Source organism: Palaemon carinicauda, chromosome 21, assembly GCF_036898095.1.
Source record: "Palaemon carinicauda isolate YSFRI2023 chromosome 21, ASM3689809v2, whole genome shotgun sequence".
Lineage (NCBI taxonomy): Eukaryota > Metazoa > Arthropoda > Malacostraca > Decapoda > Palaemonidae > Palaemon > Palaemon carinicauda.
In genome coordinates this window covers 51,566,217-51,591,216 of record NC_090745.1, presented here as the reverse complement: position 1 = coordinate 51,591,216, position 25,000 = coordinate 51,566,217, and the positions used below count along the sequence as shown (strand labels likewise).

Sequence of the window (25,000 nt, the reverse complement as noted above, 5' to 3'; positions counted from 1 at the left end):
AAGTGGCTATACTTATGCTTCTGAAGTATATAGGGGAACACCTGATATGCAAGTAAGTGATAATGGGGCCACATATGACCTTGTTATGAGGCTTCTTGAGAAAGCAGGATTATTTCATCGTGGTCATCACCTAGGTCTTGATAATTACTTTTCTTCGCCTTACATATCACGCTGTCAAATTCCTCCAAGCTCCAGGATTCCAAATAAATTTCAAAAAGTCAAGACTGAACCCAGCTCAGGTTTTCCAGTGGCTGGGGATTCATTGGAACCTAAAGTCTCATACGCTGTCCATTCCTTCCAAGAGGAAAGAAATAGCCCAGTCAGTTCGGTCTTTCATCAAGTCGAGAAGGACCACCAGGCGTTGCCAGGGAAGGGTTCTGGGCTCATTACAGTACTTCTCCGTAATGAACCCTCTCCTCAAGATCAGACTCAAGGATGCAAGCAGAGTTTGGAAGAAGAGAGCCTCTACAGCTCTCCGCGATCATCAGAAGACAACTGCGGAGTTACTTCGACGGCAACTTCGTCAGTGGTCTACTGCCAGAAGTCTTTCCAAGACGATTCCGTTGCGCTTTCCTCCTCCTGTAGTGATTCTTCATACGGACGCCTTATTGGACGTTTGGGGGGTGTCATACCCCACTCAAGAAAGTGCAAGGCGGTTGGTCTCAGAGATTCAAGCAATTCCACATCAATATTCTGGAGGCCATGGCAGTCTTCTTATCCCTCAAAAAGCTACACTTGAACAGTATTCACATCCAGCTAGTATTGGACAGCAAAGTAATAGTTCATTGCATCAACAGGAAAGGGTCAAGATCTCCCCAAATAAATCATGTAATGTTCGCCATTTTTTCGTTGGCTCAGAGGAAGAGGTGACATCTGTCAGCCTCTCACCTTCACGGAGTTCGGAATGTGATGGCAGACTGCCTATCTCGAACACATCCACTAGAGACAGAATGGTCTGTAGATGAAATATCATTCTCTTTCGTGCAGGAGTTAGTCCCGGGTCTTCAAGTAGATCTGTTTGCAACAAGTCTCGACAAGAAACTTCCCAATTATGTAGCACCAAATATGGACCTAGTGGCAGTGGGCATGGGTGCGTTAAACATGAATTGGAATCGGTGGGAGAAGATTTATATGTTCCTACCCTTCAATCTTCTCATGAAAGCGTTGGACAAGTGTCATTCGTTCAGGGGGACAGCTGCCTTGATTGCTCCTCTATGGCCGAAGAGCAACTGGTACCCTTTAATGACAGAGATGAACCCCAGGTGGTGCCTCTACCCAGCCCGAGTCTGTCCCAAGAAGTACAGAGGAAGACTGTCTTCACTTCATCTTGGAAAACGAAAGCCCTTCATCATGATTTTCTCGCATTAGCCCTAGAAAAGAGGTTTAAAATTCAACGAGACAAATTGGCATTTGTGGAAAATTATAAAACTTCCACTACTTTGAATCAGTACAAAACTTCGTGGAAGAAATGGGTTCGTTATGTGAAAGATAAAAGTCCAACTTCTATCACTGTGGATTTTTGCTTAGGGTTTCTGATTGACTTACCCGCGAAAGGTTTAGCATCCTCCACAATTTCGTCGTACAAGTCGACCCTGGCTAGACCCATTTTATATGCCTTTGACATAGATTTTAACTCGGACCTCTTCAACAAGATTTCTAAAGCTTGTGCAAGGTCAAGACCAGTGGATCCTCCGAAACCGATCTCCTGGTCGTTGGATAAAGTGTTACAATTGGCTTCGGAGATTGACAATCAAACAGCGTCTTTATGAGATTTATCTCAAAAAGTGATTTTCCTAATCGCTATGGCTTCAGTAACTGCACACTTAGGTAACGGCATTGCCGACTTCCAAGGCTTTTCCTAAAGCAGAGGCATAAGAACACTCCCTTATACAAGGCTTGATCTGCCGTCAGTAACGGCAGCGTCGGTTAGAATGGCAGCAAAGTCAAACGACAATAGTTTCCACAGAAACATCATGCCGTAAGAAAAGGTTGTGGCAGTAAAGGCCACACTGCCTAAATAGCGACGTATCACTATCGGATGCCCAAGAAAAGGAATGCCGTCGGAGACGACGAAGCCGTAAGTACCAGCATTGCCATCAGTCTGACAACTCGCTTTTTAATAAAGGGGTAAACTGACGGGTCTATAAGACCAGAACCCCGAGGGGATAGGCCTCGCCACAACAATTGCAAAAACACAGCATTATAAATAAAATTAAGTTCGATATCAGTAACGGAGAGACTCACCATGGAGAGGTGTAATGACATAAAGTAAAAAATTTTGCTAAATATAAAATTCTCAAAGGCTAGGATACGGCAGCACACAGCTGTTGTCGCACCGACAGGAAAAATCTCACCCTTCACGAAGGGGAATACGATATAACTACCGTAAGCCAGCATGAGAAAATATGAAGGAATGTAGCGTAATGGACCAACGAACATTCCGTCGAAGGATAAGCTAGGCCTGGATACAACAAGTCATAAGAAAAATCCCAGACGCTTATAGAAAAGGCAGTATGCCAGCCAGCGAACCGACTGAAAAAAGATAAGTGAGCTCACCCTTCGCAAAGGGGATCTCCAAAAAACTGTGCCTTCCTAGCCCTAATAGATCTCAGATGCTTGTAGCATGATGGCCAAGAGCCTAAACGGTCAGAGTACCGAGAACCGCCAACAAGTGGAACAAAAAATCTCATAAACTAGTATGACAGTAAAAAACCCTCCCTAGGGGAGAGACCACTGTCAACGAAACCGCAACTAAGGACCAAAAATGAAAACGGCGAGTCCGTCTCCAACTAAAAACTTTCCGTCTTGAGGCTAGGCTAGCAGAAACTGACACAAACTCAAAAAGACATAAATAATAAAAATGCAATGTAAATGCTAACTTAAAACAGAGCCCAAAGCATCGCAATGCTAAAAACTACTCGCTAACGTGAAACTTACAAAATAAACAAACAAGAAAAGAGCAATCAAGGCTAGCTGGACTCGAAGCGCTCAGGCTTCCTCTATCACAAATACTAAAATTTAACTCCCCAAAGGGATCCAAAGCAATTACAGCTAGAACAAAAATCAAAGAGAGGTAGGTACTCAACTTTTACGAAGAGGAGGAAGCCATCATACGAAGAAAAAAGGTGAAAAGAGCGCACACATAAAAATGTAGGACAGTAGCATGAAGCTGTGATCAGAGGAATGGGGCAGCAGGGTCGTATAGGAGCACCGAAAGGTGATATGATATGTAACAGCTCCTCACTTATCCTTCTCCTTAGAGAATTAGTCTGGGAAAGGACTATTCGGGGTGCAGATATCTATGGCTATTTTAGGATACGTCCTTGATTTATATACGATATCTTCGGATAGTCGTTCCGGGGATTAGAACCCCGTGATACCTGACGGTAATTCTCTTATATTATCAATCGCACAAATATTATACAGGAGGAAGCAGCCGGAGGGAACATCCATCCATCAGGACGACATGGCTCGAGCCCAAAAAACACTTTTTTTGGGCTCAAGCCATGTCCTCCTGATAGAAGGTTCCTATTGGTAGCTTTCTAAGGGATATTTGACTTGTGATATTCCCAGAAAATTGACCTTTAGGTCTCCAGAATTCTAACTCCTGGCACCAATGTCCTTAAAATCTCTCTTAAGGATATCGCATTATATCAGAGGACGTATATCTTGATACGACACATAGCAATCTTCACCCCGAATAGCGTTTTCGTTTGGAGGGGGAAGAGTGGCGAAAAACAGAAAGGGAGCCGTTATCAAAGTTACCCTTCCTCCCGTACTATTACGAGTCTCCAATATGGCACTCATACCTATTTCAGTAGCGATTGGTCACGGTGGTTTTCCCTGTTATTCTAACGTTTTTTTATTGTTATCGAGAGGAATTATAATGCAATCTCCAGCTTCTTCTGCCTCTGGAAAGTTGAGTATTTATTCCTTATAGTGTATAATTTTTAGCTCCTGCTTCACAGTGAAATTAGTTTAATTTAATGTGCTATGGAGCTTGGTCGGTCACTGGAGGCGCCATCGGCGCTGTCGTTCGTTATGCATGTGTTATTTAGTTAGAAGAACGACATTCCCGGTTGTAATAGCATTAATAAATTATGAAAGCTATTTAGGCACAATTATACAAGTAAAGTTATATATATGCACACAAATTTCCTCTTCTTTATGTCGATCGTATACGCTAGAGTTTCGGCGATTTAGGTAACCGAGATCTCGCCCTGTGCCAGGCTACCCAGCCTATGCGCTTTAGTATACTTTCATACATTATCCCCGTTTACCTTCATGTATCGTTTTATCAATTCAATGGGAGATAGTATATCTCCTAGAATTAGTTATATAACTCGATACTCGTCTCCTGTGGAGATATAAGGGTAATCCCTCCTCCTCCGAGTGCCGCCATAGGCGACAAACCTTTAATGGTCTTGCCATAGAGTAGTTCACTCCAGCTTGACTAGGCTAGTGTTTTCTGTCTCCCACCCTTGCTGGCGAGTATCCCGGCTTTGGTTTTTCGACAGAACCTCAGAGTATTCAGTCTTTCTGCCGGCAGCTGAGCAGCAGGGCGAGTAGTCACTCCCTTGCCGGCGTAGAGCTGTCGGCATAGGAGGCTAAGCCTCCCTAGGCCGCACTTGAAGTGGTAGTATGATGCCGCCACCTTCTCCCTTGCGGTCTAGAAGACTAGTCCTGTTTCGGCAGACCTTAGACTGAAGAAGATATTCTTCTGCCGTCTAGGATGGCGCTGATACTGAAACAAGTTTCACTCTTGTGTAGAAGTGGCGGCAATCCTGCCACCTTCTTCTGCACGTGATACAGGACCCTTTCCCTGCCCCTCTCTGTCCTTTAGCGATGGCTTAGCTATCGCAATCCGGTGGTCGCTGTCTTACAGTCTCACCGCTTGCCGGGTAGATTGTGGTGCCGGCCGGGCTCCTACATAAGCAGCTGTGTAGTCACTCAGTCTATCCCTTATGGATGCATGACTCCGGGAAAGGCTGTGACGGCTGCCGGTGAGAGACCCTTCTACTGTTGAGTGTTCTTCAGTTCTCCCTTGGACTGCCATCCACATCAGTGAAACTGGCAGCAACTGACAACGGACCTTGTGGCTGGATGGAAGCCTGAATGATGCATTCTCCCCTTCCATTTGAACCATCATTCTGGAAGAAGGCAGTAAGGTTAAGTACTTACACCCTTATTTATTGCAAACATACTGCCAGCTGGACCGGTGCCGTCAGGTACCAACTCAGCTGCCGGCATGCGGCTGGACTGGTGCCGCCAGGTGCTATCCAGCCGGCGACATGCCGGCTGGAACGTGCCGCCAGGTACTAGCCTAGCCGTCATCAGGCCAGCTGAACTACAGTATATGATTATACATTAGCCAGTATATTTGCAGTATAGTATATACTGCAGACAGAAAACTATAGTATATATTATACTACAGTAGTTATTTTCCAACATACCTTGTGTATCCTTGCACAGTTTATTGTTGAGACCAATCCTATATTGAAAGAAAAGATTTCCTTCAATACACTGATAGTTAATCAGTTAACAACTTACCCCACAATATTAAATAATTTAGAATGGTCCGTGTTAGTATACACTGATTCTATCCCTAGAGGTTAGAACCCTTCTCCTAGTGTTTGCCTTGATAAGGAAACTCTATAACTTTAATATTGGGGAAGGTCACAGCAATTGGCTGGACAGGAGACACAAGTATGTATCTTTCCTATCTCCCTTCTAGCTTATTATCCTAAGCTATAATGGTTGAAATATTAGTACTTTGCATATCTGTTTATCATGTGAGATAAACAACTGCATACTAATTTAATTTTCCTTTCTTTACAGGAGGATCAAATTAAGTGCAACGTGATCTTCTGTAACTACAGGAGTAGGAACTTATGTGATCTTCTGTAACTACAGGAGTAGGAACTTCTGTGGTCACAAAGCGTGCAGGTCTCATGCCCCCTGCACCATCACTACCGAAACCCTGCGGTATTGGGACCCCCAAGACTGCAGCATTAGCCGGACCTTGGTGACCGAAGGTTTCGACGACCCCAAGTCAACGGAGGCGAGGGATGCAGCACGAGAAAAGCTGCGCAAATGGGTACGAGGGTTCCAGAAGAACTCCCGGGACCGTACCTGCCTAATGAAAGGATGCGTAACTTGCTGTTCCCGAAAGCGGGTAGTGAAGCTGTCGTACCCCAAGCACGGCCCAGACCTCCCCGTGTCCAGATTGCCTTCGAGACGGATGTCAGTGAGGCGTTGCAAGGCATGGACATCCACCAGGAGGAAAGGATGTCTGAAGTGTCCACGGACACTGAGAAGGATCTTTTGAAGGATGATCCTGAGGAGGAGTCTACTCTACCTCCGGAAGAAGAAGACGATGTCGAGTCGGAGTCCCTTCCGTCTGTGCCGGCACCAGAGCCGTTACCCTCAACATCTATTCCTACCCCTCCATCAGGCGACATGATGGCCCATCTTACAGTCCTAATGGAGAGCATTCGCAAGCAAGGCGGGCGAAGCTAGGGAAGTGAGACTTGAGAGCGAGCTCCATGAAGCTCAACTCACCGCCTCCCGGGGGTCATACAAGCGACACAGAGTCCAAGACCTCCCATCCTGCTCCGAAACCAATCCCTGGAGTTATGCAGAGTTTAGGCCAATCACTAATGGCAAACTCTACTTATTGGAGAAGATGGGAGCCGTCCCCTTAAACAACATCCAGTTCTGGTCAAGCTTTAATGCTTACCCAGACTGCTTCATCCGACTGAAGCAGGAGCCAGCATCAAAAGAGGAGACGGAACCCAAGGAGGTCATGGTATTCGACCACGACAAGGCACAGGTTCTCTTGTCGAGTAGCCTGAAGAAGGTGGGTTACACTAACTCAAAAGTGTCAGCCTATAACAAGAAGCATCCTACCTGTCTTGCTCCTGCTTCAATAGCCTTCCCCTTTACATCGAAGGCTTTTAAAGCTGTTGCCAAGGCAGTGGAGGCAGGCAAACCATGCCCTACACTAGAGGAGTGTAGACCTCTGTCATTAGCCCTGCCCATGGAGGATAAGGAGTGGAAAGAAATCGACCTAACCTTCTTAGTAGGGAAGTTGGATGCAGATATCGCGGGACGACAGTTCAGCGAAAATCTCCCGAAACTTTCAGACTTTCTCTTGCATAGGGAGCAAGAGATGAAGGAAAGACTTGTGGCATCCCTATCCCTACAGAACTGCATGGAGATGTGTGTAGGCCAAAAGAACACCCCAGACATGAACATGGTCATGGCCAAAATGCATATGGCCACCTTAGTAAAGGACCTGTGCGCCTTTATGAAGGCTAGGAGAGCATGTACAGAGTTCGTGTTTGCTACAGCAACAGTGAAACATGATTTCAGGAAGCTGATAGCTTCCAATATCTGGGGTAAAGACCTCTTCCCTAATGAAGTGGTCAAGGAGGTAGTTGATAGAGCCGCCACAGAGAATAGGAACCTTCTCCAGAAGTGGGGCATCTCGTCAAAATGTAAGTCTTCCTCGGATGTGGGTCCCCAACCTAAGAGGAAGACCAAGAAGCCTAGACTACACTCTCGGCCTGCCCAACAACATCCCACAGTCACCATGACTGCGGTGCCCCACAAACCACATTCCAAGTGGTGCCTCAACAGCTGGTTGCCCAGTCACCAGCATTCAACCCTGGGTTTGAGAGGCAAACCACTACCTTTCATCCCAAAGGTAGAGGCTCCAGACGCGGCTCCTCAAGACACCCCTCACGAGGTAAGGGAGGACGCGCTTAGGGAGGTAAATCCTCCGGACAATCGAAGCAATGAGATGCTTCAGATAGGATGGAGGCTTCAACACTTTCAGGATCATTGGACCTTCGATCCTTGGGCCACAGCCTGATCAAGAACGGACTTGGATGGAGCTGGAGCAAGCCTCCACCATCATTTCCTCAGTTCTTCCAACACTCCACCCCCTCATTGGAAGAATATACCCTAGAACTCTTGAGCAAACGGGTAATAAGGAGAGCAAAGTCCATCAAATTCCAGGAAAGGCTGTTTTGTGTTCCCAAGAAGGACTCAGAAAAACTCAGTCATTCTGGACTTGTCGCCATTCAACAACTTCATCGAGAACAGCAAGTTCAGGATGTTAACCCTTCAGCACATAAGGACCCTGTTACCAAAAGATGCGTACACAGTCTCAATAGACCTGGCAGATGCTTACTGGCATCTCCCAGTCAACCGCCCCCTCTCCTCCTACCTAGGATTCAAGCTACAGAAAACAAAGTATGTCTTCAGAGCCATGCCCTACAGACTAAACATAGCCCCAAGGATCTTCATGAAACTTGCAGACGCAGTCGTTCAACAACTACGCCTAGAAGGTGTTTAGGTAGCAGCGTACCTGGACAACTGGCTGGTGTGGGCAGCATCCAGGACGGCTTGTCTGCAAGCATCCATGAAAGTGATCCAGTTCCTGGAACATTTGGGATTCAAGATCAACTTCAAGAAGTCTCGACTCTCTCCAGCTCAAGAGTTTCAATGGCTGGGAATCCATTGGAACTTAAAGTCACACCGCCTGTCCATTCCCCCAGGGAAGAGGAGAGAGATTGCGCGGTCTGTCAAGAGACTACTGAAATCCGACAGGATCTCAAGATGCCAACAGTAAAGAGTACTGGGCTCTCTCCAGTTTGCAGCAGTAACAGACCCAGTGCTAAGAACACAGCTGAAAGATGCGTCAGGAGTCTGGAGAAGATACGCATCAAACGCTCGAAGAGATCTAAAAAGACCGATACCGACCTTACTACGATCTCTTCTCAAGCCATGGTTGAAGGCCAAGAACCTAAGAGAACTGTACCCTTGCAACCACCTCCATCGGTGACCATCCACACGGATGCCTCGACAGAAGGATGGGGAAGTCACTCCCATCAAAGGAAAGTCCAAGGGACTTGGTCTTCTCTGCTCAAGACCTTTCACATCAATATTTTGGAGGCCATGGCAGTCCTTTTGACGTTGAAAAAACTCTCCCTTCGCAGATTAGCCCACATCAAGCTGATCTTGGACAGTGAAGTGATAATGAGATGTCTGAACCGACAAGGGTCGAGATCGCCCAACATCAACCATGTGATATTAGCCATCTTTCATCTAGCGGAAAAGAAGAGATGGCACTTATCAGCAGTTCACCTTCAAGGGTTCCGCAATGTGACAGCGGACGCTCTATCCAGGCTCAAGCCGATAGAGTCAGAATGGTCCCTAGACGCAGACTCATTCTCCTTCATCTTGCAACAAGTCCCGGAACTGCAGATCGACCTCTTCGCGACGAGCGACAAAAAGAAACTACCTGGATATGTAGCCCCATACGAGGACCCTCTAGCGGAGGAGACGGACGCCATGTCCCTTAATTGGAACAAACGGACCCGGATTTACCTGTTCCCTCCGACCAATCTCCTGCTGAAGGTCCTCAACAGGCTGAGATCCTTCCGAGGAACGGCAGCTCTAGTAGCTCCCAAGTGGACCAAGAGCAACTGGTTCCCTCTGATAATGGAACTGAAGCTGAAGCTAGTCCCTCTACTGAACCCAGCACTATCTCAGCGGGTTCAGAAGTCGACTGTCTTCGCTTCATCACAGAGAACCCAAAACCTTCATCTCATGATTTTCTCGCCTTAGCGGTGAAGAAAAGATTTGTGATCTCGATAGGCAGTATAGACTTCTTGGAAGAATAAGAGTCCAAGTCAACTAGAAGACAATATGAATCGTCTTGGAAAAAGTGTGTTGCTTTCGTTAAAGCAAAAGGACCGAAAGAAATCCCAATAGACGTTTGTCTGTCCTTCTGTATCCACCTTCATGAACAAGGTCTGGCAGCCAACACGATAACTACGTGTAAGTCTGCCCTGACTAGACCTCTTCTAAACGCCTTCCAAGTGGACCTATCGAACAAAATCTTTAACAAGATCCCGAAGGCATGTGCTAGACTTAGGCCTGCAGCTCCTCCGAAGCCAATTTCTTGGTCCTTGGACTAGGTCCTACATTTTGCTTCAACCGTGAACAATGAAAATTGTTCTCTTAAGGATCTAACCCAAAAAGTTATTTTCCTGTTCGCTATAGCCTCAGGGGCTAGAGTTAGTAAAATAGTGGCCCTATCCAGAAACGAGGGCCATATTCAGTTCACAGAAGTGGGAGAACTGAATCTCTTTCCTGATCCAGCCTTTCTCGCCAAAAACGATCTACCCCCTAAGAGATGGGGTCCCTGGAGAATCGGCCCTCTGAAGGAAGATGTCTCTCTGTGTCCAGTAGAATGTCTAAAGGTCTATCTTCGAAGAACTTCAGACTTCAGGGGAGGACAGCTCTTTGAAGGAGAAACTTCAGGATCAAATTTATCCCTAAAACAACTGAGGGCAAAGCTCACCTACTTCATTCGCATAGCGGATCCTGACAGTACACCCGGAGGTCATGGTCCAAGGATGTTGCTTCATCACCGAACCTTTTTCAGTATATGGACTTTGAGCGTCTTCGCTCATATACTGGATGGAAGTCATCCAGAGTGTTCTCCAAACATTAGGGGAAGCAAGTGCACAAACTGAAGCATTATATAGTGGCGACAGGTAGTGTATTAAAACCTGTCGTCTAGTACTGCGATGAACTGTGAATTGATTGGGACTTTCATTTAGGGTGAAAAGGTGTTGACACCTTCCAGTGCAATACTTTTAAGTGGGTGACACTAAAGACTGTTCAAAATCTCAGGTGTAGAATTATACAGATAACACTTGTGCCGTGTATACTTGTACACAGTGTCGACAATACAGTATACGACAATTTTATCAAATTTTCAAATTTCATAGTGGCACTAATCATTTCTTCCCTTTCAGGTAGAAAACTTTTCTGTTTAAAGTTATATGTATAATTCCCTCAATAAATGTTACACTTGTTATCCTATTTTTATTCATTTATCGTAAATAAATGTCTATTAAAGTGAAATTGCGTCTTATTTCGCTCCACAATTAGCACAATAAAAAATAGCCAGAGTTCTCTTACTTATTTACCTAAGTAAACCTCATATTGTATGCTTACAAACAATCGATATAGTTGATACTTATTGTTCCAACAACATATACAAACTGTGAGATTCTTGTACATCTAGTTGATACTTATGTTTGTTCATACAATATATGGAAACCTTGAGACCCCTTTTCTACTGTCTAGTATGACTCATCCCTGCAGGGGGCAGGAAGCCCTAACATTGTACATGATTAGTGGTAATGACGTATAACGGTAACGTCATATGTCTCAACGGTCTGGATGATCGTAGAAAAAATTGTCCCAAGGTTAAGGCACCTATGAAAATCCACAGATACAGTACTTTCTAGTAATTCTCTGGTAAACTTCCATCAGGACGACATGGCTTGAGCCCAAAAAACTGATTTTGAAGCGAAGCGAAAAATCTATTTTTGGGTGAGATAGCCATGTCGTCCTGATGGACCTGCCCTCCTTTTCCATAGAAAAGGCTTAGGCAAGATCCCTCCCGAAACTACTATATCTGTAGCACCATGCTCAATGCGACAAGGAATGAGCGTCATTTTGGAGACTCGTAATAGTACGGGAGGAATGGTAATCTTGATAATGGCTCCCCTTCTGTTTTTCGCCACTCTTACCCCTCGAAAGGAAAATGCTATTCGGGGTGAAGATTGCTATGTGTCGTATCAAGATATACGTCCCCTGATATTATGCGATATCCTTAAGAGAGATTTTAAGGATACTCGCACCAGGAGTTAGAATTCTGGAGACCTAAAGGTCAATTCTCTGGGAATATCACTGTAGTCAAATATCTCTTAGAAAGCTACCAATAGGAACTTTCCATCAGGACAACATGGCCATCTCACCCAAAAATAGATTTTTCACTTCGCTTCAAAATCTGTTGAAAAGGATATGTTATAAAAGACAAAATATTCCATCCCCAAAGTGTAAATAGCGAGATGAGATTCGACTAACGTATTGTTTGGTCAAACCTGTCATCACTTCACTGTCATCAGCATTTTGAAAATAAAGGAAGCCCCGACGAGAGCACCTGGCGCGATGAGGGGACTGTCCTATTTTGACTAAGATGTCATCCTCTTAATCAGTGGAGTCAGCATATCTTGAGAAACGGAGTCTGAGGGATATCCGTGTTTATGAAATTAGTCATCATGGGTGGACACATGCGCGGCCCTTTTGTTACGACAACACGTGGTCCAAATTGCATCAGAAATTTCTTCTAGAAGCTTCCATGGCATGATCAAAGTGGGCGTTTTTGAGGAAGCCAATAGAGACGCAGAATTGTTAAAAAAACGCTTTCTCTGGAAATGACCATTGCTCACTATAGTCAACTCTGCCCATACAGGGATATATAAACTTCAAGAAGAGATTGTCCAAGAGAGATATGACAGGACATATGACAAGAGAGGAACTATGTCTGAAGCAAATGAGAGCCAAGTCCTGACAAGATAAGAAGCAGAGAAGACCAGAAGCCTGACAGAGTTTGTTTTCAACCTTCCCTTCAGCCTATCTCCAAAATCTTGTCATGGTTGAGAAGAGGCAAAATGAAGCAGACAGCCCTGCCCTGCTTGCTTGTGACGAGAAGTAGCCCACACTGCCTGCAACCTGCCTTAGTTCATCACTATCACTGAATTCTTGGAAAAGACTTCTGATGTCCCATCTTGATGCCACCCTTTCTGTGACGTCTTCGAATCCAGTCATTGTGCCAGTTTCCTCAGAACTTCAACCGCCCTTCTGCAACGTTCTCAAGCCTGAAGTCTCCGTACCAGTATGATGTTTTGATTGATTTGATTTGTCAGTTAAAGTAAACGAATATGTAACATTGATTTTCTTTATATAAGTTTGTGAATAAACGTGTAGTATTTTTTCATGAGTTTCTTTTTATATTCATTTCCTATATTGCAATGGTTATTGTAGCAAACATTTATTTTAATTATTAAAAGAACCTGTAATGATTTTTAGATCATAACAGATGTCTGTAAACCCCTCCCTTTATGGCCAACATGGTGCTATGCGAGTTGCCGTTGCCTTTCTCAACCGTCTGAACTCATTAATCACACTCCTGATCATTGCAAAAGGAGGGAATCCATAGAGATCTCAGTTTAGTCAGTCTTGTAGCATGTAATCTATTGTCCAAGCCCTAGGGAATGGTACTGGAACAGAAAGCAAAAAATTTCCATCTTTCTTTTGAGATTCATGGCAAACATGGCCTCAGCTCGTGAGATTGAAGGGACCATGGAATGAACTGATCCTTTTTCTCAACTGATCTGGATATACATTCATTTTTCTGGTAACATTGTGGTATCAGAGCAAAGCTTTTGACTTAGTGCATTCTTGTTTTCTTACATAAGATAATTTAGTGGAGATATCTGATTACAAAGAAACAGACTTGTTTATTACTAATTCCTCCATCACTAAGAATTTTAGATTATTATTATTATTATTATTATTATTATTATTATTATTATTACTAGCCAAGCTACAACCCTAGTTGGAAAAGCAAGATGTTATAAGTCCAGGGGCTCCAACAAGAAAAAATAGCACAGTGAGGAAAGGAAATAAGGAAATAAATAAATGATGAGAATAAATTAACAACACCAGTAGCAGCGTCAAAACAGATATGTCCTTTATAAACTATTAACAATGTCAAAAACAGATATATCATATATAAACAATAAAAAGACTCATGTCAGCCTGGTCAACATAAAAACATTTTGCTCCTACTTTGAACTTTTGAAGTTCTACTGATTCAACTACCCGATTAGGAAGATCATTCCACAACTTGGTAACAGCTGGAATAAAACTTCTAGAATACTGTGTAGTATTGAGCCTCATGATGGAGAAGGCCTGGCTATTAGAATTAACTGCCTGCCTAGTATTACGAACAGGATAGAATTGTCCAGGGAGATCTGAATGTAAAGGATGGTCAGAGTTATGAAAAATCTTATGCAACATGTATAATGAACTAATTGAATGACGGTGCCAAATATTAATATCTAGATCAGGAATAAGAAATTTAATAGACCGTAAGTTTCTGTCCAACAAATTAAGATGAGAATCAGCAGCTGAACACCAGACAGGAGAACAATACTCAAAACAAGGTAGAATGAAAGAATTAAAACACTTCTTCAGAATAGATTGATCACCGAAAATCTTGTAAGACTTTCTCAATAAGCCAATTTTTTTGCAATTGAAGAAGACACAGACCTAATGTGTTTCTAGCAGGTCTAGTCAATTGATGTGAAGAATCTCTGTTGAGTTCCACATTCCAGAGAACTAAAGGTCATCCAGGGTTGCTCCCCATTCTTAGTAAATGCATCTTTAAAAATAAAAGGTCTGGAAATTATCTGGAGAGGGTCAAGTAGGGACATTTTAGATGTAGAGGGAGTAATGGAACCCCCATGATGAATAAGAATTATATCATTAACAGTAAGAAGTTAATTATTTACATTAACAGAATGTGTAGTAACATATTTTGAAATATGGTAGGTAGCTATGCTACCATCTGACAAAATGGAAGCATTACACTCAACTCTCATCTTTTTTTATATTGTTTGATCCTATGTTCAATAGAATATAATATTTTTTTATTGTGGAGATCCTTATTCATCAAATCTATTTTGAACTATACTCACTTCACCTCAGTGGGTGATGTTTATCTTATGAGTGTTGAATTTAGATCTGTACATACTAGTGTTATTACAGATTACACCAGGATTTATTCCAGAAAATATACCTTGAATATTAAGTAAAAAATAAAAATATTATAAAACCACACTACCATAAAAAACATGATATAGGACAAAAAAATCTCTAAAACAATTGTAGCAATAGCAAACAAGATGTTAACCGAATGGGTGACAAGACAACTACGGGTTTCCCAAATTGGTGGCCTCGAGCTGATATTTATTGTAGTAGATGTTTAGCTAAGTTAATTTTTCACTAAATACTGTTAAACATTGATTTGACTTGCGAATGGAAAATATTTTTAAGCATCAATTAATAAATAGCAAAGTCTTGTTTACTGTATAGCATTTGTATAAATTGTATTATAGTGTCATATATTAACTTTTATGAATGTATGTATTTTTGCAGTAAGCTGGACAGTTTACCCTGGACTTCACGTCATCAAATGAGTCTCCTTATTGACAACATTCAGTACTATCTTCAGGTATTTCTTCATTTTGAAATTGCACAACTTTATTTTTTAGAATTTATTTCATTTCTATTTATGTGATTTTCAGTTTTATAGGAATGGTGAATTTTTTCAGTATACAATGGAACCTCTACTTGCGATTGCCTAAACGTACGCATTTTCTAACATCCGATGTGAAATTCTATCAAATATTCGACTCGACACCCAATGTAATTTCCAACCTAAGATGTCGAAATTTCTCGAAACATCACAGTTTCTTGGTTACTCCGCTAGATGGCAGCACGTCGTGAGGGATGCTAGTTAGCGTAGTGTCGGTCAATTCACAAGTCTGCACATCGTATGGTTCTCCCATGTTTGGTCCATAATTAACAGTGCTTGATACCTTCCTTTTCCATATTTCCTTTTTTATTTTATAATCATGGGTCCTAAGAAGGCTAGTGTGAGTAGTAGTAGTGATGATAAAAGGAAGAAGGTAATGCTTTCCTTAGAATTAAAGCAATAAATCATAGAAAAACATAAGTGCGTATGAGTGATCTAGCTAAACAATATGGCTAGAACATGTCTATGATCTAGACGATCATCAAGCAAAAGGCAGCCATTAAAGCAGTTTAACCATCCAAGGGGATCACCATCATCCCTAAACGTTGCAGCCCTACCCTGGAAGAGATGGAATGCCTTTCGCCTATATGGATAAAGGACAAGGAGATTGTTGGCAATACGATCACTGAAATGATCATATGTGAGAAGGCCAGCGCTATTTATTTCGACTTGAAGGCGGCGGCCTCTGGGGCGTGATGCAGGGAAGAGTTCAACCAATCCTACAACAGAGGAATTCATGCCGTCTTGCGGTTGCTTCGAGAAATTCAAGAAAACGACCGGGATTCATTCAGTTGTACGGCATAGGAAGGCTTCAAGTTCAGACACCAAGGCTGCTGACAAATTTGTTAAACAATTCAAAAAGATCTTAAAGGAAGAAGGCTACGTAGTGCATCACGTGTTCAACTGAGATGAAACCATTTTCTCTTTCTTTTTGGAAAAAAAACTGATTTTGACATAGGAAAAATCTATTTCTGGGCTCCGACCTATGCCGCCCAGTGAAATGCTCCTTTAGCACCATTTCTAAGGTATATAACGCTATATATTACCAGAGAAAAAATTGCATGGGAATGCCAGGTTGAATCCAGCTCGCTCACCTGTATAAGGTGTCGATATAATACTGGGGTGTGATAATTCACAACCACAGGCCTCGCACCATTTAGATATCTCCTGTCAAAATCCCCGAACAGCGAGGTGCTGTTCAACATCCTACTACTACTAGCAATCCCACACCAGTGACGTCACTCCTTTTTTAGCACGCAGCTTGTTAGCCGTATTTTGTCTTGTGTGTGAATTTCGCTGGTTTTTCTCTGGATTTACCTCAAGATGTCCGACTCCACTGTCACTACATCTAAGTTAAGTACCAGATCTATGAGTTTTGAGATTTTGGAGGGGGCCTTGCCCCTTTTTGTTTATATTATTCAGCTTTATTATTCTCGACCTTGTGTGGGTCTCTCCTGGCGCTCGGCTCCCTCCTCTCTCTCTCTCTCATTCATTCTTAACGATTTTCAATAAGTCCTCCATACTGATTGTTTCTCGTTATGAACCTTATGGATCGTCACGGTTCACACACCGTATTAATTTTATATTGTCCTGTTTTTATGATAAGTTATTTCATATTCATGTGCGTATTTTTGGTAGGTTGGCATGCCTGATCGCCTTCGGCGTTCTTTTCCACATATTATTTCTTGGCTTATTTACGTTCGCACGCCACGGACTTGCTTATCATTTTAACGTCATTCGTTTGCTTGCATTAGTTTGAGGGGCTTTCATGAGTCAGATATTACATTTTAGTTTTCATTTTGTTAGCACTTCACTGACTCCGTGTTATGTTGGTAGCCCTGCCTACTCCTAGCGCCATCAGGCTTGGTTTTCTCCTGTCTCTTGTTCTCTCCCTCGTTTGTTTTACGATTGATGTATAGCTAATTTTATTATTATTATCATCCAGCATGCCTTCCTATCTTATTTACCATGTGTTATGTTTTTTAGTGTTATTAGTCTTTCCGCGTGATCATATCACTTGTGGGTCTGGCAGGTTGGTATACCTGATATCGTCCCACTCCTAGCCTCCTCCCGCCGATACTTTATAGCGCTGTGTACTCCTCCCGGGGGCATCCGCTTTGCAAGGGTGGTTCCCGTTGATCTGTGAGGCATACTATTATTATACATTAACTTACATTACTTATTCTTTCCACTACTCTACCCGGTCGTCGTCGTTTTCTTTCCGTCGCTCGTTTGGCCAACGATCGGCAGGAAGTTTTCGGCTCGGTCCGTGGTACCTTGTTATGTTATTTTATTTATTAAGTTTTGTACGGGCTACTCCCTCTCGGTCCCGCACGTCACGGACCCTCTTAAGATCCCTTTCCCCTTTCTGGTGTCACGCACCTCACGGACCTCATATAGATATATATATATGTATAAAGACTTTCAATACGGGATCCCCGGAAGTAGCTTTTATTCATTACCATTCGGTCGAGTTGTTTAGTTGAGCCCCGGAGCCAACGTTATGCATTATTACTTGGATTCCCTTTATATTTTAGTCACATTTATCTATTATATACGATCCTAGTTCTCGACCTTGCCTTCCATCTTTGATATGATCATGACTACAGTCTGACTTAATTTAATTTATTAATTTAATTTAATAATTTTACAATCAAATAGAGCTGTTATTTGATTTTTTAAACACCGGGGCCCCCGGGGTCCCCTATTTTGCCTTCATTCAATTATTAAGGCATTTATATATGAATAGTTTTTATCATTTATTTGATATATGACTTATTTAGCCCCCAAACCCCCGGGGTCCCCTATTTGCCTTCATTCAATATATTTAAGGCATTTATATGAATAGTTTTATCATGGGTTGGATATATATATATAGAATTGCAGCACCCGGGCCCCCGTGCCCTTCATTTGCTTCCATTCAAGATAATTATAGCTATATATATATTCAACTTTATCACCATGATATTAACTTTTATAATATTTAAGCACCAAGGCCTCCGGCCCCTAATTGCTTTCCTTTAAGATACTCGTGTATCTTTTATCTTACAGACTGTCCGCTGTGCGATGACGGCATGTGCCGCTGTTCTCCACCAACCCTGCGGCCATGATGTGTGTCGTTCGCACGCTCACTGCTCTCTTCAAGTGGATGACCTAGCTGTTTGGCATCCGGACAACTGTTTAGTCTGCTACTAATTGGCCTCCACTCTAACATCTGACTCGGTGAGTGCATTTACATTAATACAGACTTGTGGGGAGTTACAATCTATTTTAATGTTCTCTTTTAATCTTTTTATCATTTTAAGGCCACAGTCCTCTGGACTTCCCACATGCCTTTTACGTGCCTACGAAGTCCTTGGACTTCTCTGTTTTTTCTTTGGCACTTTTATTCCTCGCTAATAGTCTGTTCTCTTTCAGAGCACCCAGCTTGAAAAGGACACAGCCCGAGCTACCCTCAAGATCTGGATTGGCGGGTTCGCCCGCAATGTGAAGGCCAAACAGCATTATATCCTTTCTGAGGAATGGTGTTCCCGCCTCTACCCCAATGCTAAAACATTGGCTGCGGTCCCCAAAGAGCTGGCGGACCCGATCATCGAGAGCATTGAATCTCTTCTTCTGGCCCTGGACCAAGGGGAGATGGGCGGCACCCTAACTGAGGACGTCGCTACCCTCAACCTCGATGTGGAACCCATGGCTCTGGATGATCCCGACGCAGGTAGGGACGTAGGTGAGTCAGGTGGTTCCCGGGCTAGGATTCCTCTCCCTAGCCCGGCTTTCTCTTCTACTTCCGACCAATCTTCTTTTCAAGGTTTTCCGGGGACAACCAGGACTGATCTCAGCTCCCGACCTGTTCCCCCCAAAGTGAAGGCTCATCGTAAGCCTTTATATAAAACTCACAAGTCTTCCCAAGACCACAACCCTTCGAGATCATCATCCTCGAAGGCTAAATCCTCCTCCACCAGTCTCTCTCAAGACCCAATTGCTGTGCCCTCAACCTCTCAAGGAGTAGTCTCCGTTCCGGCACCTGTTCCCCCCCAGGCGGGATCATTTAACATGGAGGAATTTTCTGAGAAACTGTTTGCTCATTTTGAGTCGATGCTATCGCCTCATACGAAGCAATCACATGAGACGATAGCTTCTGTGGAGAGCCTAGTCCAAGGCCTCATGAGCTCGGGGCTACCACCACCACCACAGCAATACCCCATCCCCGACGCCTCCAAGGTTCCTCCTTTCAATAAGAATAACCCTTGGAGGTTAGTATTGCATGCCCCCTTCTCGGAGGGTATGCTGTCAATCGAGGGTTTCGGTACACGGCCTCTTACGGATTACGAATTCTACCCGCCGGGTCTTGAATTCCCCTTCCCCGGCTATGTTCGCCTCACGGAAGAGGCTCTGATCCGTTTAGATAAGGTCCCAAAGGAAACTGTTATTTTTCTTAAGGAACAGGCACAGTCTGTCTTGGTCCAAGTGTTCAATGAGTGGGACTGCTTGAACACAATGCTTACGGCCTACAAAAGTTCATATACTATGTTTGTGGCCGACGACCAGACCCCTACACCATGTGCGACCAAGATCTTGGAGTCGGTCTTCCAGGCTATCAAAGACGAGAAGCCTTTACCACAACTCAGGGAGACCGACTTAACCTCCCTCCTCTTTCCGGGAGACAGTGAATGTTGGCGGAATGCCCCAGGTACCTTTTCAGTAGGTAAGTTGAGCCCGGACTGTGCCTCGACGCAGTTCAGCGAACGGCTTCCCAAACTCCCGGAGTCTCTTATTAAATTAGAATTTTATTCTAGGTGCAGATTCGGCAGGTCTCTCAATTCGGTCACCCTTTCTGAATTGACCGTCGCCACTTACAACGAGGAAGACCTCCTTAAGGCCCTCACTAAGTTGTTACTGCAAAACTTCATGGCTGACGCCTATGATTTTGCAAGCGCCAAGACCCGTTGTTGACGACACGTCCTCTCTGAAGCCACCATTAGGCACGAACCTAATAGGCTCATCAAAGCTCCAGTCTGGGGCCCGGATCTTTTCCCGGAGGATTAGGTTAACTCAGTCCTTAGCGAGGCAGCTAAGGCCAACCAAAACCTCAAAGTTAGATGGGGCCTCGTTCCGAAGAGGAAATATGAGCCTACTAGTACCCCAATCCGAGGTAGGAAGAGATTGAGGCCTTTCCAATCTTCCCAATTCAGAGTTCAACCAGTCTCAGTCCAACCGGCTCCCCAAGGTCCCCAGCCTTCTACATCAAAGGGCCAACAGCAACAACAATACGTCCTGGTCCCTCAGTCTCAAATCGCCTCGACTTCCTTCTCCCCCGCCTTTAACCCCATTTATGAAGCTCAGGGCTCCTTCCGTGGCTACCAGCGTCCCAGGGGTTCCAGGGGTGCCTTTCGTGCCCGTGGTAGCGGAAGGGGTTACCACCGGGGCAAGTCTTCCCGTGGAAGCAGAGGAGGCAAATCATCCTCCACCCAATGAGAAACCGCAGGTAGGAGGGAGACTGTACATGTTTCGAGACCGTTGGAAGTTCAGCGATTGGGCTTCCAGCATTATCTCCAAAGGACTAGGGTGGAGCTGGATACAGGGACCTCCTCCACCAAACAGCTTTTACCAATTGCCAACAGAAGAACTACGTTCCTTCACGACAGATCTGCTACAAAAGAATGCGATTCAAAGCATACGTCGCTTAAGATTTCAAGGACGCTTGTTCAGCATGCCAAAGAAAGGCTCAGACAAACGAAGGGTAATCCTGGACCTGTCTCGTTTAAATTCCTTCATTCGTTGCGACAAATTCCATATGCTTACCTTCTCGCAGGTGCGGACCTTACTTCCCCATGGGGCCGTCACCACCTCCATCGATCTTACCGATGCCTACTATCACGTTCCAATAGCAAGACATTTTCGTCCTTTTCTGGGCTTCAAGCTAGGCAAACAAGCCTATGCATTCAAAGTGATGCCCTTCGGGCTCAACGTAGCACCCAGAATCTTCACCAAACTAGCAGAGACAGTCATTCAAGAGCTTCGAACTCAGGGGATACAGGTAGTGGCCTATCTAGACGATTGGCTAATCTGGTCAGACAATGCCCAGAATTGCCGCGTAGCAACGAACAAACTCCTCACCTTCCTTCGACAACTGGGATTCCAAGTCAACTTCGAGAAATCCCGCCTGGTCCCAGAGACCAAGTTTCAATGGCTGGGACTACAATGGGACCTATGCTCCCATACGCTGTGCCTCCCCAAAGCCAAAAGGAAGGAGATTGTGAGGAATACAAGACAATTTCTCAGGGAGAAGTTGACCTCCAGAAGGAACCAAGAGAGGATCCTAGGTTCCTTGCAGTTCGCCTCCGTGACAGACATCGTCCTAAGGTCCAAACTCAAGGACATAAACAGTGTGTGGCGCTCCAGAGCAACCGCAAAACGCCGAGACAGACGTGCTCGCCTTCCCCCAATCCTGAGAAAAAGTCTACAGCCTTGGACGAAGATCAAGAATCTCTCCAAGTCGGTTCCCTTACAACATCTGGTCCCGGGACTTGTCGTCCACACAGACGCCTCCTTGACAGGGTGGGGAGGTTACTCCCAACACAAGAAAGTCCAAGGGTTATGGTCACCGGTCTTCCAACAAATGCACATCAACGTCCTAGAGGCCATGGCAGTCTTCCTCACTTTAAAACGTCTCAATCCAGCCAGGAATCTCCATATCAGACTGGTTCTCGACAGTGCAGTCATAGTTCACTGCCTCAACCGAGGAGGCTCCAGATCAGCCCAAATAAACCACGTCATGTTGCAGATTTTCTCCATGGCGGCAATGCACAAGTGGCACCTGTCAGCAGTCCATCTAGCAGGAGTCCGGAATGTGGTAGCGGACTCCCTTTCCTGGACGACTCCGCTAGAGTCGGAATGGTCACTAGACAATCGATCTTTCCAGTGGATACTATCTCAAGTCCCGGGTCTCCAGGTGGATCTGTTTGCGATGAAATCCAATCGCAAACTGGATTGTTACGTAGCCCCCAACCTGGACCCTCAGGCTTATGCCACGGACTCTATGATTCTAGATTGGAATACCTGGAAGACGATTTATCTGTTTCCTCCGGTGAATCTCCTGCTGAAAGTTCTGCACAAACTCAGATCCTTCAAAGGTCAAGTGGCTTTCGTAGCCCCCAACTGGCCCAAGAGCAATTGGTTCCCCTTGTTGCTAGAGCTAGGTCTCAGCCCCCGGCGGATTCCCAATCCGGTGCTAACACAGACAGTACAAACTCGCAATGTGTTCGCTTCCTCAAGGATTCTGAATGCCCTAACTTTATGGACTTCATGAAGTTCGCAGCCCAACGAGGTGCAAACATCGATCCTTTGAATACTATTTTCTTGGAATCTGACAAAAGGGAATCTACTCTCCGTCAATATGACTCAGCTGTCAAGAAATTAGCTAAGTTCTTGAAAGATTCCCAAGTTGAGAAAATGACAATGAACCTAACTGTGACATTCTTCCGGACTCTCTTCGAATCAGGCCTGGCAGCCAATACCATTACTACAATCAAGTCAGCCTTGAAAAAGATTGGTTTTGACATTGATTTAACGGATTCATATTTCTCATCCATTCCGAGAGCTTGTGCCAGACTAAAACCTTCCACTCGCCCTAGCGCAGTTTCCTGGTTTTTGAACGATGTTCTTAAGCTAGCCTCTGACACTCCAAATGAATCCTGTAACTATATGGCATTATTAAGAAAGTCACTTTTTCTTTTGAGCCTCGCCTCTGGCTCCAGAATCTCGGAATTGTCAGCCTTATCTAGAGACCCAGGTCATATAGAGTTTCTCTCTTCAGGTGAGGTCCTTCTCTCCCCTAACAAAGTGTTCCTGGCTAAAAATGAGGACCCCCAAAATAGGTGGTCCCCCTGGAAGATTGTTCCACTTCCTAGGGATCCATCCCTGTGTCCAGTTACCACCCTGAAATCCTACTTAAGTAGAACTTCCACTACAACCACAGGGCCCTTATTTATTAGAGAGCACGGAGGAACTATTACCCTTAAGGGAATCAGGCAACAGATTCTTTATTTTATTAAACAAGCTAATCCTGAATCATTCCCACATGTCCATGATATTCGAGCTGTGGCTACCTCAATTAATTTTTTCCACCATAAGAAATTTGATGAGCTCTCAAAATATACGGGTTGGAAGTCCCCTAAAGTTTTCAAGCGCCACTACCTAAAACCTTTAGAAGCTCTTAGATTTGCCACAGTAGCTGCAGGGAATATAGTTCCTCCCGAAGGTACTGAGTCCTAATCACAATGTCTTGCTCTGTCCTCTTTCCCTCCTGCCTGGCTTACCTGTTGTTCCTACTGGTTTTGTTTACCATGATGTATTATTTTATTATTCAATTGATCAATTTCACGAATTATTTTGATTTCACTTGTTCTTGAAATCCCCGAGCTGATCTTCTTTTGTTATGTTAATTATTTATATCTATGATTGAATACTTTACTTTGCATTTTGATTACCAAGCTGTATTAGCATTATCCATACCTGTTGACTTTCCCTACGGGTTTCATTTTGATTATGTACCATGTCTAATTATCACTGTCATTTACATGTTGATGTATTTTACGGGTTTCCACATCCCTCTTTTTTGATATTAAAATTCATCAGCTATGTTAATTTTGTGTTATTCCCTTCAGGTAGTTAGCCATATTGGGTCCCCATTCTCTGGTACGATTTCACTGGGCGGCACGGGTCGGAGCCCAGAAAAGGGATTTTGACGTAGGAAAAATCTATTTCTGGGCTAGAGACCCGTGCCGCCCAGTGAACCCACCCGTCCCTCCCTAATTGGGCCCCAATCTGGGGTGCTATAAGGAGTGACGTCACTGGCGTGGGATTGCTAGTAGTAGTAGGATGTTGAACGGCACCTCGCTGTTCGGGGATTTTGACAGGAGATATCTAAATGGTGCGAGGCCTCTGGTTGTGAATTATCCCGCCCCAGTATTATATCGACACCTTATACAGGTGAGCGAGCTGGGTTCAACCTGGCATTGCCATGCAATTTTTTCTCTGGTAATATATAGCAGTTATATACCTTAGAAATGGTGCTAAAGGAGCATTTCACTGAGCGGCACGGGTCGGAGCCCAGAAATAGATTTTTCCTACGTCAAAATCCCTTTTTTGGGTGAGATAGCTATGTCGTCCTGATGGAAGTTCCCTTCGGCAGCTTCCTACTGTATAATATTTCTGCGAGTGATATTACGAAAGAATTACCATCAGGTACCACGGGGTTCTAACCCCCGGAACAACTATCCGAAGATATCGTGTATTATCAGGGATGTATCCGAAGATAACCATAGATATCTGCACCCCCAATAAACTTTACCCAGTCTAATAATCTAAGGGGAAGGATTAGTGAGGAGCCGTTACATATCTTCTCACCTTACGGTGCCCTCGTACATCTCTGGCGCCCCATTCCACATCGCAGCGGAACTACTGTGAAAAAAAGGAGCATCCTCTTTCTTCAACTGATACTTCCTTTCAAGGCTTTCCTAGTACTTCCAGAGCCAAGTCATGTTCTGTTATTCCCAAACTTAAACATGTGAAAAGGTTACCTGAAGTTCATAAGCCTCCCAAAATCCTTAAGTCTATTTCCAGCAAAGTTTCTTTGGATGGTCAACGTCGTCCAGTCTTGGAAAAAGTTTCTCTCACGGCTTCTGGTTCGAGGGCGAAAGTTTCTAAAGCCAAGTCTCCGGAATTGGCTTTCGATCTGGTAGCTTT

General features: G+C 44.1%; 1 protein-coding gene across 2 annotated transcripts in view; it reads left to right on the top strand.

Moving 5' to 3' along the window:
- LOC137615276 (gamma-tubulin complex component 4-like) overlaps positions 1 to 25,000 on the top strand; it is an 818,550-nt gene that overhangs the window by 742,235 nt on the left and 51,315 nt on the right. For both annotated transcript variants that reach the window (XM_068345005.1, XM_068345006.1), the window contains exon 11: positions 15,094 to 15,169. In XM_068345005.1, the coding sequence (XP_068201106.1) occupies positions 15,094 to 15,169 (76 nt within the window). The remainder of the gene's footprint in view (positions 1 to 15,093; positions 15,170 to 25,000) is intronic.